The sequence below is a fragment of the Coloeus monedula genome, assembly GCF_965178545.1.
Source record: "Coloeus monedula genome assembly, chromosome: 29".
Classification (NCBI taxonomy): domain Eukaryota; kingdom Metazoa; phylum Chordata; class Aves; order Passeriformes; family Corvidae; genus Coloeus; species Coloeus monedula.
The window spans coordinates 3,511,481-3,528,626 of record NC_138809.1 but is presented as its reverse complement, the minus strand read 5'-3'; the positions used below and the strand labels follow the sequence as shown (position 1 = coordinate 3,528,626).

The 17,146-nt window shown below is 57.1% G+C and overlaps 2 protein-coding genes across 2 annotated transcripts; both read left to right on the top strand.

Moving 5' to 3' along the window:
* The first annotated feature begins 3,389 nt into the window (after positions 1–3,389).
* Positions 3,390–6,548, top strand: LOC309583111 (CD48 antigen-like). Its single transcript, XM_082298637.1, has 4 exons — positions 3,390–3,517; positions 3,949–4,269; positions 5,235–5,489; positions 6,412–6,548. The coding sequence occupies exons 1-4, from the start codon at positions 3,457–3,459 to the stop codon at positions 6,504–6,506; spliced, it is 732 nt and encodes a 243-aa protein (XP_082154763.1). The 5' UTR covers positions 3,390–3,456; the 3' UTR covers positions 6,507–6,548.
* A 2,563-nt stretch (positions 6,549–9,111) lies between these two features.
* Positions 9,112–16,626, top strand: LOC309583110 (signaling lymphocytic activation molecule-like; the record flags this gene model as incomplete). Its single annotated transcript, XM_082298636.1, has 7 exons — positions 9,112–9,163; positions 10,927–11,247; positions 11,681–11,962; positions 14,368–14,478; positions 15,528–15,622; positions 16,337–16,483; positions 16,582–16,626. 7 exons carry the CDS (start codon positions 9,112–9,114, stop codon positions 16,624–16,626), a joined length of 1,053 nt encoding a protein of 350 aa, XP_082154762.1.
* Positions 16,627–17,146: the final 520 nt, after the last annotated feature.

Here is a 17,146-nt window from a genome sequence, read left to right as displayed (position 1 = left end):
TCTTTTGATCCCAAACTTGGCGATTTTTTGGGTGCATTCCACCTTTTTTTCCCCGGCAGGAGGGCCCCAGGTGCCCGGACGAGCCCGGGACTCGCACCGTTTACTCCACGGTCCAGTTCGGCCGCAGGGTGAGGCTGCTCTGGAGTGTCCCCAATCCTTGGTGACACCAAATCCGTGTGTCCCCCCCCGTCCCACCCCAGGGTTTTGGGATCATCATCCCACCCCCGCTTTTCCCAACGGGAATTTTTTTCCTCTTTCCCGCAGCCTTCCTCCTGCAAGAAAAAGAGGCTGGACCGAGCTTTGGTCTCCACCGCCTACTTGGAGGTAATGGAAAATCCGTGTGGTTTTTTTGGGATCAAACATTCCCCCAAATGTCCTAAATCCCGCCCGTTTCCTTGCAGGATAACGGGGGTTACAGGCGCTTGGGATTCCCAACTCCGGCCTGCCACCAGCGCCCCTGAAACCCTGGAATTCCCATCCCTATGGAATTCTTCTCCTGGAAGCTCCAGCACCCACCCAGGGGTTTCTTTGGGATAGAAACATCCAGAAATCCGGGATTTTTTCCCCCGAGATCCAGCCCCCAGCTGCGCCTCGGAGCAAAGACTTGGGGGTGGAAAACTCTCTGGAGCTGATGGATTTGGGATTGGACAGGCGGGATCGGCGGGGAGTGGGAATTTTGTGGGGCTTTTAGGGTTCGGAATGTTTGGGAATTCGTTTTTTGGGCGCAAATACGGCTGAGCTGCGCAATAAATTGGTTTAATTAGGGTTCATTAATTGGCTGTTTAGAGCCCGAGTTGCACCTCGGGGGCAGGGAGGGAGCGGGGATTGTTTGGGAGTCGGGAAGTGCCTTTTTTTGGGGTGATTCCATCGGCGCTGACGGCTGCGGGATTGGGTGGGGAAAGCTCAGGATTGGTGAAAAGGGTGGAAATTCCTTTGGAGAGGTGCTGGGAACGCCTGGGTGACAGCAGGAGCTGCGTTTTGTGGAATCAGCGAATATCCCGATCGGAAAAGACCCTCCGGGATCAATCAGAGCCACCCCAAAACCCCGCGCTGTCCCTTGGGAGCGTCGTCCAAACCCTCCCGGAGCTCCTGGAGCCGTGGCCGTTCCCGGGGGAGTTGTTCCAGCGCCCGACACCCTCTGGGGGAAGAATTTTCCCTAAAATCCATCCCCAAATTCCCCCCCGGAGCAGCCCCAGCCCCTCCTCATCCCAACGGACGCTCCCGCCCAGCGCAAACCGACACGCGGAGTGCAGGCCACGCTCCGTCGGCAGCGCTGTAATTTATGCTAATGACCCTCATTTGCATACCGGCATTAATTAGCAGGCCCCCCCCCCCCCCCCCATCCGCTTCGCTCCCCGCCGGGAATTCCGCGTCCCCATTTCCCACCCCTTCCCTCGCTGCCGGCACCGGGCACGGGGACGAAGCCGGCGGTGTCACCGCGGCGAGGTGACATCGGATCCGTCCCCTCCCCTCCCCTCCGTCCCAAGGGCTGCCCATGAAGTGGGTCAGGGCTCAGCGGGGGTCGCGGGGGTCCCTTTGTTCGCTGCCCCCCGAGCCCCCCGCCCGCGGCCGGGGCCGTGCGTGGGAAGACGCCGGCGGCCGTTTGTCCCCAAGGAGGGGACAGCGGCGGTGGCGGTGCCCCGCGGGACCCCGGACAAAGGCGCCGAGTGTCGCCTGGCGGGAAGGAATCCGGCCTGGAATGAAAATCCTTCCTCTCCAGCGTCTGGCCCGGCTGGAGGGCGGCGCGTGTGGGGCAGAGGGGAGGGGGAGGGGGAGGGGGGGGGGTCATCGCTGGGATCCCAAGGAATTCCGGGGTTGTTTGGGGTTGGAAAGAATTCCAGGAGCGTCGAGTCCAAGCTGGTGCCCCAGCCCAAATCCCGGGATCCCTCGGACACCTCCAGGGATCCCTCGGACACCTCCAGGGATGGCCACTCCAAGCCTCCCTGGGCAGCCCCTCCCAAGGCCTGGCCGCCCTTTCCAGGAGGGATTTTCCCAAATATCCACCCTGAGCCTCCCCTGGCACAGCTCGAGGCCGTTCCCTCTTGTGCTGGCCCCGTTCCCTGCGATCAGATCCCAAATTCCCCCTGGATCCCCCTTTTCTCTGGGATGAGCCCCCCCAGCTCCCTCAGGACTCTCCATTCCCTTCTCCTGCTGCTCCAGCCCCGTCCCCATCCCGGGATTTCCCAGCCCCAGCTCCTTCCCACCTCCAGCATCCACAAATCCCCAAATCCCTGAGGTTGAAGAAGAATTCCAAGGTCCCCGAGTCCAGCCTGTGCCCGACCCCCAAACCAACGTCCAGAGACTCCTCGGACACCTCCAGCGATGGGAAACCCAACCCCTCCCAAGGCCTGGCCGCCCTTTCCAGGAGGGATTTTCCCAAATATCCACCCTGAGCCTCCCCTGGCACAGCTCGAGGCCGTTCCCTCTTGTCCTGGCCCTGTTCCCTGCGATCAGATCCCAAATCCCCCCCGGCTGCCCCCTCCTGTCAGGGAGTTGTGGGGATGGGGACTCTCCAGACCCCGGTGCTGGTGGCCTCTGCTCGAGCTGGGGTTGCCCCGTGGCACATCCGGGCTCCGACCTCGGCATGGACACAGCCCTGGGTGGGAAAACGGGAATCCTGCGCGCTGGGGACCCCCTGGAAAGGGGAGATGTAACCCTTGGGGTCAGTGTCCTGTTGGCCGTGGGATGGTTTTGGGGTCACTCTGGTGACCCGCTGGACAGAGGAGATGTGGGACCAGCATCGCATTGGCCACCACGATGGCTTTGGGGGTCACTCAACATGGGGAAGGTGACCCCTGGGGTCAGCGTCCCACTGGCCATCAGGACAGCTTTGGGGGTCACTCTGGTGACCACTGCGAAGGGGAGAAGTGACCCCTGGGGTCAGCGTCCCATTGGCCATCAGGACAGCTTTGGGGGTCACTCTGGTGACCACTGCGACGGGGAGAAGTGACCCCTGGGGTCAGCGTCCCACTGGCCATCAGGACGCCTTTGGGGGTCACTCTGGTGACCACTGTGAAGGGGAGAAGTGACCCCTGGGGTCAGCGTCCCACTGGCCATCAGGATGCCTTTGGGGGTCACTCTGGTGACCACTGCGAAGGGGAGAAGTGACCCCTGGGGTCAGCGTCCCATTGGCCATCAGGACGCCTTTGGGGGTCACTCTGGTGACCACTGCGAAGGGGAGAAGTGACCCCTGGGGTCACTGTGGTGGCAGCCGCGGCTCCTGTAGGGCGTCATCGTGGTTTTGGGCGGTTAACTAAGAGAGAAACCGTTGGCGTCATCTCCGTCACGCGGCCACTTCCCACTTCCCCCCAAAACCCCCTCGGACCTGGGTTTTGGGGTTCCGGGGAGTTTGGGCCTTGGGACTCCTTGGGGAGCAGCTGCCCAGCCAAGGAGGGGTCCGTGGGGCTCCCACGCCCCGGTTTGGGCGCGCATGTGGGGGCGACGCAGGGGCAGGAGATGGCGCCGGGGCCGGTGTTGAACCTTCTCTTCCTCCTCTTGCTGCGAGCTGCGGGGCTGGGTGAGGCGGCGCTTCGGGGTCGTGGCTCTGGGGACAGCGCGGGACCTCGGGGTGACCCGGCCTTGTCCCCACTCTCTCACCGGGCTCCTCCCACAGGGAGTCCCCCACCGGGTCCCTCCCCACGGGAGCCACCGCGCTGTGGGGGAAGGGCTGCTCTGGGTGAGGTCCCAAAAAGTGGAAGAGAATGGGGGGGGGGAAAAAAAAATCATCCCCAAGGAATTTGGGGTGGGAAAATTTGAAATCCTTGTGCTGCCCCTCTTAAATGTGAAGGTGGCCGGGAACAGCGGAGTTCTTTGAATTTGATTTTTAATATTTGAGGCTTTTTTGCATTTTAAATGTGTCTGGAAGGAACCAAATTCCACACAGGACGAGACCTGGAAAAGGGGGAATGTGACCCAGCAACACCATCCTTGGTCATTTTTTTTTGGCAGCCAGGCCACAGGAAGCCCAACCCTCGGAAGTGACCGGAGCTGTGGGTGGGGTGGCATTTCTGAATTCCCACACCTCCCTAAACCCCTCCAAATACTCCCAAATCCACTGGCGCTGGAAAAACCACGTGAAAATCGCCATCCAGAGGCGGGGGGAGAAGGCCGAGTACCCCCAGAGCCTCCTCAAGGAGCGGCTGGAGCTCTTCGAGAACTACACCCTCAAAATCAGCCACCTGCGCGTCGGGGACAGCAGCGAGTACCGGCTGTACCTGGAGGACGACTCGGGCAAGGAGAACGTGGAGAGGGTCCTGCTGAAGGTCTACGGTGAGTTCGGGGACGGGGAATTGTCCCAGAGCTCCACAAGAGGCTTGGGGACATTGGGATGTCCTTGAGAGGTTGTCCCAGAGGTCCCACGGGGGGACTGGGGATGTTGTGGTGTCCTGGAGGGGTTGTCCAGGTGTCCCACAGGTGGCTTGGGGATGTTGTGATGTCCTGGAGGGGTTGTCCAGGTGTCCCACAGGTGGCTTGGGGATGTTGTGGTGTCCTGGAGGGGTTGTCCAGGTGTCCCACGGGTGGACTGGGGATGTTGTGGTGTCCTGGAGGGGTTGTCCGGTGTCCCACAGGGGGACTGGGGATGTTGTGGTGTCCTGGAGGGGTTGTCCAGGTGTCCCACAGGTGGACTGGGGATGTTGTGGTGTCCTGGAGGGGTTGTCCAGGTGTCCCACAGGTGGCTTGGGGATGTTGTGGTGTCCTGGAGGGGTTGTCCAGGTGTCCCACGGGGGGACTGGGGATGTTGTGGTGTCCTGGAGGGGTTGTCCAGGTGTCCCACAGGTGGACTGGGGATGTTGTGGTGTCCTGGAGGGGTTGTCCAGGTGTCCCACAGGTGGCTTGGGGATGTTGTGGTGTCCTGGAGGGGTTGTCCAGGTGTCCCACAGGTGGACTGGGGATGTTGTGGTGTCCTGGAGGGGTTGTCCAGGTGTCCCACAGGTGGACTGGGGATGTTGTGGCGTCCTCAAGGGATTGTCCCTCAGGGGTTTTGGGGACCTTGGGATGTCCTGAGGGGGTTGTGCCAGCACCTCATGGGACCTTGTGGCATCAGGGGAGGCTCGTCCCAGGTGCCTCGCAGGTGGGTTGGGGATGAGGTGACATCCTGGGGGTTGTCCCAGAGCCTCATGGGGATGTGGTGACATCCTGGGGGTTGTCCCAGAGCCCCGTGGGGACCTTGTGACATCCTGGGGGTTGTCCCAGAGCCCCGTGGGGACCTCGTGACATCCTGGGTCCTCCTGCAGATCTGGTCCCCAAGCCCAACGTCAGCGCCGTCACCAACGGTGACTCCCAGCGGTGCGACGCCATCCTCAAATGCTCCGTGGCCCTCAAAGAGGTCACCTACGAGTGGATCCCACCCCAAAAGCTCCCCATGAAGGGGGACCCTGTCCTGAGGGTCTCCTTCGACCCCGAGGTCGAAACCTACGTGTGCAAGGTCAGCAACCCGGTGTCCTCCAACAACGCCTCGCTGACCTACCGGCACCCCTGCATCTGGACAGGTACGGCCACGGCCGCCCAGAGCTGCGGGGAGGGGTGGCCTTGCCTTTGGAATGTGCCTGGAGTGGCTTTGGGGGGGCACCTGGGGACTTTCAGAGCGATTCCCAGAATTATTTGGGTTGGGGAAGAGCTCCCAGAGCATCGATCCAAGGTGGGGCAGATCCCACTTGGTCATCCAGAGGAATCTCCAAGGATCCCTCGGACACCTCCAGGGATCCCTCAGACATCTCCAGGGATCCCTCGGACACCTCCAGGGATGGCCACTCCAAGCCTCCCTGGGCAGCCCCTCCCAAGGCCTGGCCGCCCTTTCCAGGAGGGATTTTCCCAAATATCCACCCTGAGCCTCCCCTGGCACAGCTCGAGGCCGTTCCCTCTTGTGCTGGCCCCGTTCCCTGCGATCAGATCCCAAATTCCCTCTGGAAGACCCCGAAATTCCCCCTGGATCCCCCTTTTCTTTGGGATGAGCCCCCCCAGCTCCCTCAGGATTCTCCATTCCCTTCTCCTGCTGCTCCAGCCCCGTCCCCATCCCGGGATTTCCCAGCCCCAGCTCCTTCCCACCTCCAGCATCCACAAATCCCCAAATCCCTGAGGTTGAAGAAGAATTCCAAGGTCCCCGAGTCCAGCCTGTGCCCGACCCCCAAACCAACGTCCAGAGACTCCTCGGACACCTCCAGCGATGGGAAACCCAACCCCTCCCACTGCCTGGCCGCCCTTTCCAGGAGGGATTTTCCCAAATATCCACCCTGAGCCTCCCCTGGCACAGCTCGAGGCCGTTCCCTCTTGTGCTGGCCCCGTTCCCTGCGATCAGATCCCGACTCCCAAGGGGGAATCCCAGGAGTTGTGGGACCCTTTTCCCTCTGCCCCGTGGGGCTGGGGAGGGGTTTGGGGACCATCCCAGAGCTCCTGGTCTCCCTGTGCCTCCAGGTGAATCCTCGTCTGTCACCTCCCGCCCCACTCCCGGCGCCCTGGTGGCCCTGGGACACCTCATCCTCCTCTTCCTCCTCCTCGCCATGGCCTGAGGACACCGCAGGTGACAGCTCCCGTCACCTCCTCACCCGCCACCACAATGGGACCAACATCTGGATGAGGCTCCCAAATCCTCTGGATGCAGGAAACAGAATCACTGGAATCGTTCAATTCGTGCTCAAGCCGGAATTCCTCCTCCCCCCCATCCCAAAGCCTGCGGGGGGACCCAATCTGAGCCTTTCCCGGGGTTCCCTGGGATTTTGGGGGATCCTCCCTTTTTTGGGATGGTTTTCCCTTTCCAAGGGAGGGTTTGGGGTCGGTCTCTGCCTTCCCAAATGATTCTTTGCACATTAAATTTGATCCCCAGCACCTCATTTTCAGGATTTCCTGGATTTTTCCCTGCGATGGGACATCCCACGGCTCAGGGATCGGGGGGATGATGGAAAAAGCTCCGAGATGTTTTCCCCCAGCACCGTTTTTGGGGACAAAATTCCTTTCTTTGTCCCCCAGAGGAGGGTTCGGCTCCAAAGGGTGGGACATGGATCCAGCGGGGTGGGAAGAAATCTTGGGAATGACGGAGGTGATCCCTCGGCCTCCAAGAAAAAATGGGGACACTTCCAGCTCCACCAGCCCAGCCCAAAACAGGGGAAAATCGGGGGTTTCACCTCCATAAATCCCAAAAAGCTCCACTTTAGGGGAAGGTTCCCCAGGCCGGAATCATCCAGGAGTCAATTTTCCAACCTTGGAAGATCCCAAGCGATTCCAACGCTGCCTAAGGAGCGGCTCGGGATCCTTCCTGCTCCCTGGATGAGGATTTTAACACCAAAGTTGAGTTTTCTGATGATTTAATATTTTTTGGGGGGGTTTTGGTCCTTTCCCATATGGAGATTTCGAGTTTTTCTTCCACTTCTAAAATCCAGGAGATCCAAGAAAACCTCTGGAAATTAACAAATATTGATCCAGGCGCTGAATCTCAGGCGATTTTCCAGCTGGAAAATTCCAGGCTGAGCTGATGGGGAAAAGAAAGGATTTGAGATCATTATTTCCACTTAAAAGTGTTTTTTTTTTCCCCCCATCACTTTAAGTTCCTTTTCCTACAAACTCTTCCCAAAAGGAAATTTTTCTGCACGGTTTCGCTGCTTCATTAATTTTTCCTGCCTGATGCCAGCCAAACCCAGGTGGGGAAAATTGTTTTTTTTTGTTTTTTAAAAATTTTTTTGGCTTTTCTGGACCATTTCGTGGTCAAAAATCTTCCTGGTGAGGCCTGAGGGAGCTGAGCTGGTGGAGAGATCCATGGAGAAATCCTGCCTGGCCATGGGATTTCCAGGTGGGATTTGTACCTCTAAAAACACCCCCAAAACCCCCCCAAAATACCCCAAATACCCCCCAAAAATCCCCAAATCCCCCCAAACACGGCTTTGCCACCCCAAAATCCTTCCAAGCGCCCATTCCAGAAGTTTCCGGGAGGAACCACCACTGGTTTTCCCAGGTTTTCTCATCCTGCCCTTCCCCATCCCGTATTTTTCTGTAAAAGTCTGATTTTTGGGAAATGACGGCTTTGGGTTTTTTACCTCATCAGGTGCTTTCTGAGCAGGGGGGAGGAGCCTCACAGGATGTTCCGGGTGGGTTTTTTTGGGTGGTTTCGGGTTTTTTTAGTATTCAAAAATCATTTCCCGGCAGCAAAACCTCTTGGAAAACTCCGAGCTGGGCTCGTCTGGGAAGCAGCGGGATGTGAGCTCATCCTGGGATTCCCTGGGGTTGGATTTGGGTTAAAATCCTGGAGTTTCCATCCCTGGAGGTGTCCAAGGACCAACTGGATGGTGACAAAGCGGGGTTCAGGCACAGCTTGGGTTCTTTGATCCCGGAGCTCTTCTCCAGCCTCAGGAATTCTGGAATTCCCTCTCCACACTCGGAAAATTGGGAAAAACTGGCGAAATCCGGAGAAAGAAAAAGGCAAAAAACCTCGGATTTCGAAGCTCCTCCACTAAACCCAAGATTTTCCAGCAGCAGATCCACGACTGAATTTTCCCAGCTCCACTCCCAGCCATCCAGGAAGGACCATCCCCATCCCCAGCGGATCCCAAAATCACCCAAATTCACCGAGAACGAGCATCTGGCTTCTCCCAGGTGAGTTTTTGGGGACCTCCCATCCTCCTCCTCCTTGCTGCGGATCCCACGGAGCTCCAAGCTGGGAGATTCCTGGGAAATTTGGGGTTTTCCCACCCCTGGGGGGGAGGGGGGGGCGGAGCAGCTTTTGGGGGGACGGAGCAGCTTTTGGGATGTTCCCGCACGGCCGAGGAGCTGCCCACGTCCTTTAGCGGGATCGCTTTGAAGCTTCCACCTCCCCGGAGCTGGAAAAATCCCGGAAATTCCTTCAAAACTGGATTTTTTCCTCTTCTTTTCGGAGCCGTTTGAGGACCCTCCACAGGATGAGGCGACTCTGGCAGAAAAAGAAATCCATTTGCTGCTTCTTTCTGCAGCTCTGTGGGGCCGAGGCGCAGCCTCGCGCTTTGAATAATTTCCGACCGAAGGCAATAAAAGGCAAAGATTCGACTCATTCAGCTGCAAAACAACAGGAAATGAGAGGCCCAGGGCTGAAGATCCTCCTGTCACCACCTGGTTTGAGCCCCGGAGTGGTGGAGGCTCCGTGATCCCGGGATGGGCTCCGGCGCTTGGCTCCAGCTGCTCCTTGCCCTCGGAGCTCTTTGGGGTACGTCGGTTTTCCTCCCGGATTTCTTTTTTGGGTGGATTTTCCTGGATTTTGGGGGTTTTTGGCGGGCTCTGAAGGGGTTTAGGACTTTGGGGTGGAGGAGCTCCGGGTGGGACGTGAGGAGCATCCCTAAAGCTCTCCGAGAAGGAGGAGGGGTGAAAAGTGATGGAAAAAATTCAGTTGGAAAAGTGAAGAATTTGGGCAAATTTTAGTGGGGTTTTAAGAGCCCTGAGGAGCTAATTCCGTGCCAGAGGGATTTGGGGGTCCTCCAGAGGAAGATTCCCGGTGGATTGGCTCAACTCCAAGGGAGGGGAGATGGTTCCCAAGGAACAAAATCACGGAATGGTTTGGGTTGGGATGACATTGAGGATCATGGGACAAATCCATGAAAATGGGGGCAATCCCTGGTTTTGGGGGGGTCTGGAGAGCCAAAATTCCCTCCAGGCTTCCAGCTGAAATTCCAGGATCCACCAGTGGGAGATTCTTTCCCTTTTCCCTCTTCATTTTTCCTTCTTCCTTCTTCCTTTTTCCTTCTTCCTTCTTCCTTTGTCTTTTTCCCTTTTTCGGTTTTTTCCTTTTCCCTTTTTCCGTTTTTTCCTTTTTCCTTTCCTTTCCGGGGTGAAACTGATGGAAAAAACACTTTGGGAAAAGTGGGGGTGGCACAACGGGGACCCTTCTCTGCTCTTGGGAGCTCCGGATTTGCCTCCTCCCCCTCCTCCTCCTCCTCCTCCTCCTGCTCCTCCCACAGTTTCCTACAAAAACAAAAGTTGTTTGCCCAGAAACGAAGGAAAAATCTGAATCAAGGAAAATCTGAATCGAGGAAAATCCGAATCGAAGAAAATCTGAATCATTGCCTTGGAATAAAAAACAACAAAGGCGTTTCTGGGGGGAAAAAATCCTCCCCCGGGAATCCGGGGGTGTGGGAGATGAAACCCCTCAAAAATGTTTTTCCAAAAAAACAACCTGGGACCACCTCAGCCAGGAGGAAAATGGGGGATTTATCCCCCAGCCCGCTCCCAGGTGGCCGCGCTTCCCGGAATTCCGGAATTCTTGAAGCTGGGAAAGAATTCCAAGGTCACAGAATCCAACCGGGTCACCCAGAGCAGCACCCAGGGGTCCCTCGGACACCTCCAACTCTCCCTGAGCCCCTTCCAAGGCCTGGCCGCCCTTTCCAGGAGGGAATTCCACCCAGAAAAATCCTTTTACCCTTCCTGCGGCTCCTGCGAGGAAAATCCCACGGAAACTTGGGATTTTGCGGAGCTTGATGGATGCAGGAGGGACCTGGAATTCTGTCCCCAGTTCTGGAAGAACCTGGAGCTGCTGGAGCGAGGCTGGGGGAGACGCCCTTGGATTTGGGGTCTCTCCCTTGGATTTGGGGTCTCTCCTTTGGATTTGGGGTCTCTCCCCCTTGGATTTGGGGTCTCTCCCCCTTGGATTTGGGGTCTCTCCCTTGGATTTGGGGTCTCTCCCTTGGATTTGGGGTCTCTCCCTTGGATTTGAGGTCTCTCCCTTGGATTTGGGGTCTCTGCTTTGATATGGGGTCTCTTCTTTGGATTTGGGATCTCTGCTTTGGATTTGGGGTCTCTTCTTTGGATTTGGGGTCTCTCCCTTGGGGTTTGGGGTCTCTCCCTTGGATCTGGGGATCCTGTGGATCACCAGGATGGATCCAGCATCATCCCTGCCTCGATCCCAGAGGATTTCCTCTGGATTGGGAGGGGGATGATCCCTGTGAGCCTCAACCCTTCTCCCTCCTCTCTTCCCAGGGATCAGAGCCAGGGAAAAGGTGCTGGGAACCTTGGGAAAGGCGACGCTCCTGCGGATCCCGCGCCAACTCCAGGAACACACCCTGGACTTCGGGGAAGCCTCCTGGAAAAGATCCACGGAGGAGCCGCAGAGGAAGAAATTCCTGCTGAAGTTTTCCGGCGGGAATTACACGGAGTTCGAGCCGGGGCGGATGCGCTTCCACACGCTGGACTTTTCCCTGGAAATCCTCAACACCAGCCGGGAGGACGGGCAGCTCTACGAGTACAGCGTCAGCAAGGGGCCGGTGGAGGAGGTCTGGCAGGTCCAGCTGGAAGTGTTCGGTAAAGAATCCTTTGGGAATCGCCGTGATGGATGATCCTGGCTTTTTCCTGGATGATCCCGGCTTTTTCCTGGATGATCCCGGCTTTTTCCTGGACAATTCTGGCTTTTTGGGAGCAGGTCTGGGAGGTGGGTGGTGGTCAAGGAGGTGGAAAATGCCCTCGTGGATATCCAGAAAATCCTGGAATTTCCATCTCTCCCTTCTTCCAGAGCTGGAGGCTGATCCCAGCATTTTTTGCTGGAATATCCTGGCTTTTTGTTGGATAGTCCCAGCCTTTTCCTGGAATTTCCTGGTATTTTCCTGGACGTTCCTGGCTTTTTTTCTGGATGCTCCTGGCTTTTTGGGAGCAGGTTTGGGAGTTGGGTGGTGGTCAAGGGGGTGGGAAACGCCCACCCTGATGTCCACCAAATCCTGGAATTCCCATCTTCTTCCAGAGCCGGTGGCCAATCCCAGCATCCGGATCCTCCATCAGAAGTTGTCCAATGGCAGCTGCTCCCTCACTCTCCTCTGCACCTCGGAGCGGGGGGATGAGGTTTCCTACAGCTGGGACAGCCGGGACAACGGGACCTGGGGGATCTGCTCCGGGAACGGCAGCTTCCTGAACCTCTCCTATTCCCTGCGGAGCACGAGCTTCGGATGCGTCTGCACCGCCAGGAATCCCGTGAGCAGCCGGGATGTGGCCTTCGACTCTTCCCAGTGCCGCTCCGAGCAGCCTGGTAGGTCCTGTAATCCCGGAATCCCAAAATCCCAGAATCATGGAATCCCAGAATCCCAGAATCATGGAATCCCAAAATCCCCAAAATCCCAGAATCATGGAATCCCAGAATCATGGAATCCCAGAATCCCAGAATCCTGGAATCCCAGAATCATGGAATCCCAAAATCCCCAAAATCCTAGAATCCCAAAATCCCAGAATCCCAGAATCCCAGCATCATGGAATCCCAGAACCCTAGAATCCCAGAATTCCAGAATTCCAGAACCCTGGAATCCTAGAATCCCCAAATCCAAGAATCCTGGAATCCCAGCATCATGGAACCCCAGAACCCTGGAATCCCAGAATCCCAGAATTCCAGAACTCCAGAATCCTAGAATCCCAAAATCCAAGAATCCTGGAATCCCAGAATCCCAGAATCATGGAATCCCAGAACCCTGGAATCCCAGAATTCCAGAACCCCGGAATCCCAGAATCCTTGGGGATGGGTTTGGGGCTGTCGCTCCTGGGCCTGTGCTGGGAGCACTGGGAAGGGGCTGGGATCATCCTGAGATCCCCTGGGAGGATTTGGGTGGGAATTTGAGGGATTTGGGTGGGAATTTGAGAGATTTGGATATTTGAGAAATTTGGATATTCGAGATATTTCTATGAATTGATGGGATCCCCCTTTAGACGAGAGATTTTTATGGATATTGGAGATATTTCCGTGGATATCTGAAATATTTCCATCCCTCAAGCCTCCCTTAAAGCCATCGGGGAGATTTTTAGGTTTTTTTTTTTCCTGACCCCAAATCCAGCCCCCAGCGGGGTTTCAGCTGCAAAAAAGGCAAATAAAGAGAGCTCAGAGAGGCATTTCCGGCCCTTTGTTTCCTGTTCTACCGCAGATCAAGCCCAAAATCAGGTGACAGAGGTGACAAAAATCCATCCCCAAATCAGGTGACAGAGGTGAAAAATTCAGCTCCAAAATCAGGTGATGAGGTGACAAAATTTAGAACCGAAATCAGGTGACAGGTGACAAACATCAGATTCAAAATTAGGCGACAGAGGTGACAAAAATCCATCCCAAATTCAGGTGATGAAGTGACAGAAAAGAGCCCCAAAATCAGGTGATGAGGTGACAAATTCAGACCCAAAATTAGGGGACAGAGGTGACAAATTCAGCCCCAAAATCAGGTGACAGGCGACAAAATTTAGAACCAAAATCAGGTGACAGGTGACAAACATCAGATTCAAAATTAGGGGACAGAGGTGGCAAAAACCCCACCCCAAATGGGGTGCCAGGTGACAAAACCCACCCCAAATCAGGTGCCAGGTGACAAAACCCACCCCAAATGGGGTGCCAGGTGACAAAACCCCACCCCAAATCAGGTGCCAGGTGGCCAAACCCACCCCAAATGAGGTGCCAGGTGACAAAACCCACCCCAAATGAGGTGCCAGGTGACAAAACCCCACCCCAAATGAGGTGCCAGGTGACAAAACCCCACCCCAAATCAGGTGCCAGGTGACAAAACCCCACCCCAAATGAGGTGCCAGGTGACAAAACCCCACCCCAAATCAGGTGCCAGGTGGCCAAACCCACCCCAAATGAGGTGCCAGGTGACAAAACCCACCCCAAATGAGGTGCCAGGTGACAAAACCCACCCCAAATGGGGTGCCAGGTGACAAAACCCACCCCAAATGGGGTGCCAGGTGACAAAACCCCACCCCAAATGGGGTGCCAGGTGACAAAACCCACCCCAAATGAGGTGCCAGGTGACAAAACCCACCCCAAATCAGGTGCCAGGTGGCCAAACCCACCCCAAATGAGGTGCCAGGTGACAAAACCCACCCCAAATGAGGTGCCAGGTGACAAAACCCCACCCCAAATGAGGTGCCAGGTGACAAAACCCCACCCCAAATCAGGTGCCAGGTGACAAAAACCCACCCCAAATGGGGTGCCAGGTGACAAAACCCACCCCAAATCAGGTGCCAGGTGACAAAACCCACCCCAAATGAGGTGCCAGGTGACAAAACCCCACCCCAAATGAGGTGCCAGGTGGCCAAACCCACCCCAAATGAGGTGCCGGGTGACAAAACCCCACCCCAAATGGGGTGCCAGGTGACAAAACCCACCCCAAATGGGGTGCCAGGTGACAAAACCCACCCCAAATGAGGTGCCGGGTGACAAAACCCCACCCCAAATGGGGTGCCAGGTGACAAAACCCACCCCAAATCAGGTGCCAGGTGACAAAACCCCACCCCGAAATGGGGTGCCAGGTGACAAAACCCCACCCCAAATCAGGTGCCAGGTGGCCAAACCCACCCCAAATGAGGTGCCAGGTGGCCAAACCCACCCCAAATGAGGTGCCAGGTGACCCTGGGCTCTGGTTGACCCGCGGCCACCTCCCCGTGTGTCCCCTCCCGCCCCAGGTGACCCCGGGCTGAGGACGGAGCTCCACATGCTGCTGGTGGGGCTCGGTGCCGTCATCGCCATCGTCTTCGTGGCCATCGTCGCCTTCAGGGCCACCCACTTGGCCAAACGTGAGTTTGGGGCGTTCCTGGGATGGGTGGGGGTCCCCGAGGGCTGATTCCCAAAATCCCTGAGGTTGGGAAAGAGCTCCAAGGTCGTCGAGTCCAACCTGTGGCCAGTCCCCTCCTGGGCACCGCCCAGTGTCCGGTGGTTCCTCGGACACCTCCAAACGCCCCTTGCAAGGCCTGACCGCTCTTTCCAGGAAAAGAATTCCTCCTGAAAGGCTTAAAAACCTTGGAATGGATTATCCCGACCCTTGGGAAGGAGAAAAGTGTGGTTTTCTCCAAGGGTAAAAAGAAGGGGGGAAAAAATGGCTTAAAAACCAGGAGAAAAATTAAAAAATGGAAATGGATTCCTTTCCCACGGGGATGGGTATCCACGACCATCTGCCACGATCCCAACGGGAATTGGATGATCCCAACCCAAAAAGTGCAGGGAGAAGAATCTTTTCCCATTCCTCGGGTGGAGACCAATTCCCAGAAATGTCCAAATTCCCAGAAATGACCAAATGAGCCGGAAACCCTCTGGCCATAGAGTTGGTCATCCCCGAGGGACTGGGTGTGGCTGGAATTGGGATTGGGATCTTTGGGATTGGGATCTTTGGGATTGGGATCTTTGGGATCCCCTTCCAGCTCCCAGCCCATTCCAGACGTGGAGAGTGAATCCTAAAAGGAGAATTCCTGAGGGAGCTGGGGGGGCTCATCCCAGAGAAAAGGGGGATCCAGAGGGAATTTGGGGCTCTTCCAGGGGGGAATTTGGGATCTGATCGCAGGGAACGGGGCCAGCACAAGAGGGAACGGCCTCGAGCTGTGCCAGGGGAGGCTCAGGGTGGATATTTGGGAAAATCCCTCCTGGAAAGGGCGGCCAGGCCTTGGGAGGGGCTGCCCAGGGAGGGTTGGAGTGGCCATCCCTGGAGGTGTCCGAGGAATCCCTGGAGGTGTCCGAGGGATCCCGGGATTTGGGCTGGGTGACCAGGGGCAACCAGACACAGGCCAGACTTGATGACCTTGGAATTCTTTCCCAACCTGGATGATCCCGGGATTGTGTGACCTCCCCACAGGTGACCAGGACCCCTCCTGGCCAGTCCCAGACCTCTCCCAGGTCACTCCGGCCAGCACCAGCCCCACCATCTATGCCCAGGTGCAGAGGGTGCAGGTGAGCTGGGAAAAACGGGGACAAATGGGGAAAATGGGGAAAAATGGGATGAGGGGGGAAAAAGGGGAAGAAAGGGGGGGAAAATAGGGGGGAAAGGGGGAAGAAAGTGGGGGGGAAAAATGGGAAAAAGGGGGAAAGAAGGGAAAAATGGGGGAAAAGGGGGAAAAAGAGGGAAAAGGGAAAACGGTGGAAAAAGAGGGGAAAGGGAAAAGGGGGAAAAGGGGAAAAAGGGGAAAAAAGTGTAAAAGGGGAACGAGGTGAAAAAGGTGAAAAAGGGGGAAGAAAGGAGGAAAAAAAAGGTGCTAAAAGGAGAAAAGGGGGAAAAGGGGGAAAAAGGGGAAAAAAGGGGGAAAAAGGGGAAAAAAGAGGGAAAAAAGAGGGGAAAAAAGGAGGAAAAAGAGAAAAAAAGGGATAAAGGGGGAAAAAAGCAAGGGGAGCAAGGGGGGGAAAAAGGGAGAGGGTGACATTGTGGGGCGGCCACCCACCCCTGCCGCCCCTGGTCCCCGGGAATTTGGGAATCTCCGGGAATAAGGCCGGGTGACACAACTTGCCGAGCCCTCAACGTCCCGCGGTGCCTTTGGGGACAAACTCCGGGGTTTTGCCCCTTTTCCAAGCCCCGCTGGGCCCAAACCGGGCAGGAAAAGGTGGCGGCAGGGCCGGGCTGGCCCCGTGGCGACCCCGGGGTCGTTGCCCACCCTTTGTCCCCTCCCTCAGAAGCCCAAAGGGACCGTCCCCATCGCCGCCTCCTCCTCCTGCACCACCATCTACGCCGTGGCCACCGGGCCACCCCTGGCCCCCGACGGAGCCCCCCGGTCCCCGGCAGGGTCCCCAACCCCACGGGGACAACCCCCGCTGTCCCAGGTAAGGGGGACTGTCCCCAGCCCCCACCCGTGGGGCGCTGCCCGGCCAGGCCACCTCACTGAGCCCTTTGGCCACCCCACATTTTTGTCCTCTCCAAGGAGCCCACGACGGTTTATGCCAGCGTGACTCTTCCCGTGGCCTGAGCTTCTCTGGGATCTGCGTTCCTGGCCGGATTCTCCCGCTGATCCCTGGGGAATCCCTTGGGGATCCCTTGGGAATCCCTGAGGAATGGGGGGAAAAACTCTCCGGAGTGGGCGGCGTGTCCGGCGCGGTGGCCGGAGCGGTGCGGGATGGTCAAGCAAGGGCTTGGACACTGGCAAGGAACCTCCCCTGGGTGTGGGGGAGGAATTCCAGCGGGATCCTGGAGCAGTGGGAGAAGGGAGAGAGGCTCTGGATCCACCTCGGAGCTGGGAAGGAGGGAGGATCCTGACGGGAAGGGTCATTCCCGCTCCTGCGGCCCCGGGAAAGGCGTCCAGGAGTGGATTTGGACTCGGACCTCATCCCTGTGGAATTTCACGCCAGGATCTCATCCCGTGGTCCTGATCCCCCAAGGGAGCCCATGGGGACTTCAAAGTGGAAAAATGAGAAGTTGGTTTTATTTTATGGGCTCTGGAATGAGTGAAATGAATGATTTTGGCCCAAGGAGCGAGGAATTTCAGCAAC

What these genes read in the sequence shown, in the direction of transcription:
- LOC309583111 (XM_082298637.1), top strand. Translation starts at nt 3,457, where the DNA reads ATGGCGCCGGGGCCGGTGTTGAACCTTCTCTTCCTCCTCTTGCTGCGA. An exon ending in GCTGCGAGCTGCGGGGCTGG is followed by an intron (nt 3,518 to 3,948) that starts GTGAGGCGGCGC and finishes TTTTTTTGGCAG; the next exon opens with CCAGGCCACAGGAAGCCCAA. An exon ending in GGTCCTGCTGAAGGTCTACG is followed by an intron (nt 4,270 to 5,234) that starts GTGAGTTCGGGG and finishes GTCCTCCTGCAG; the next exon opens with ATCTGGTCCCCAAGCCCAAC.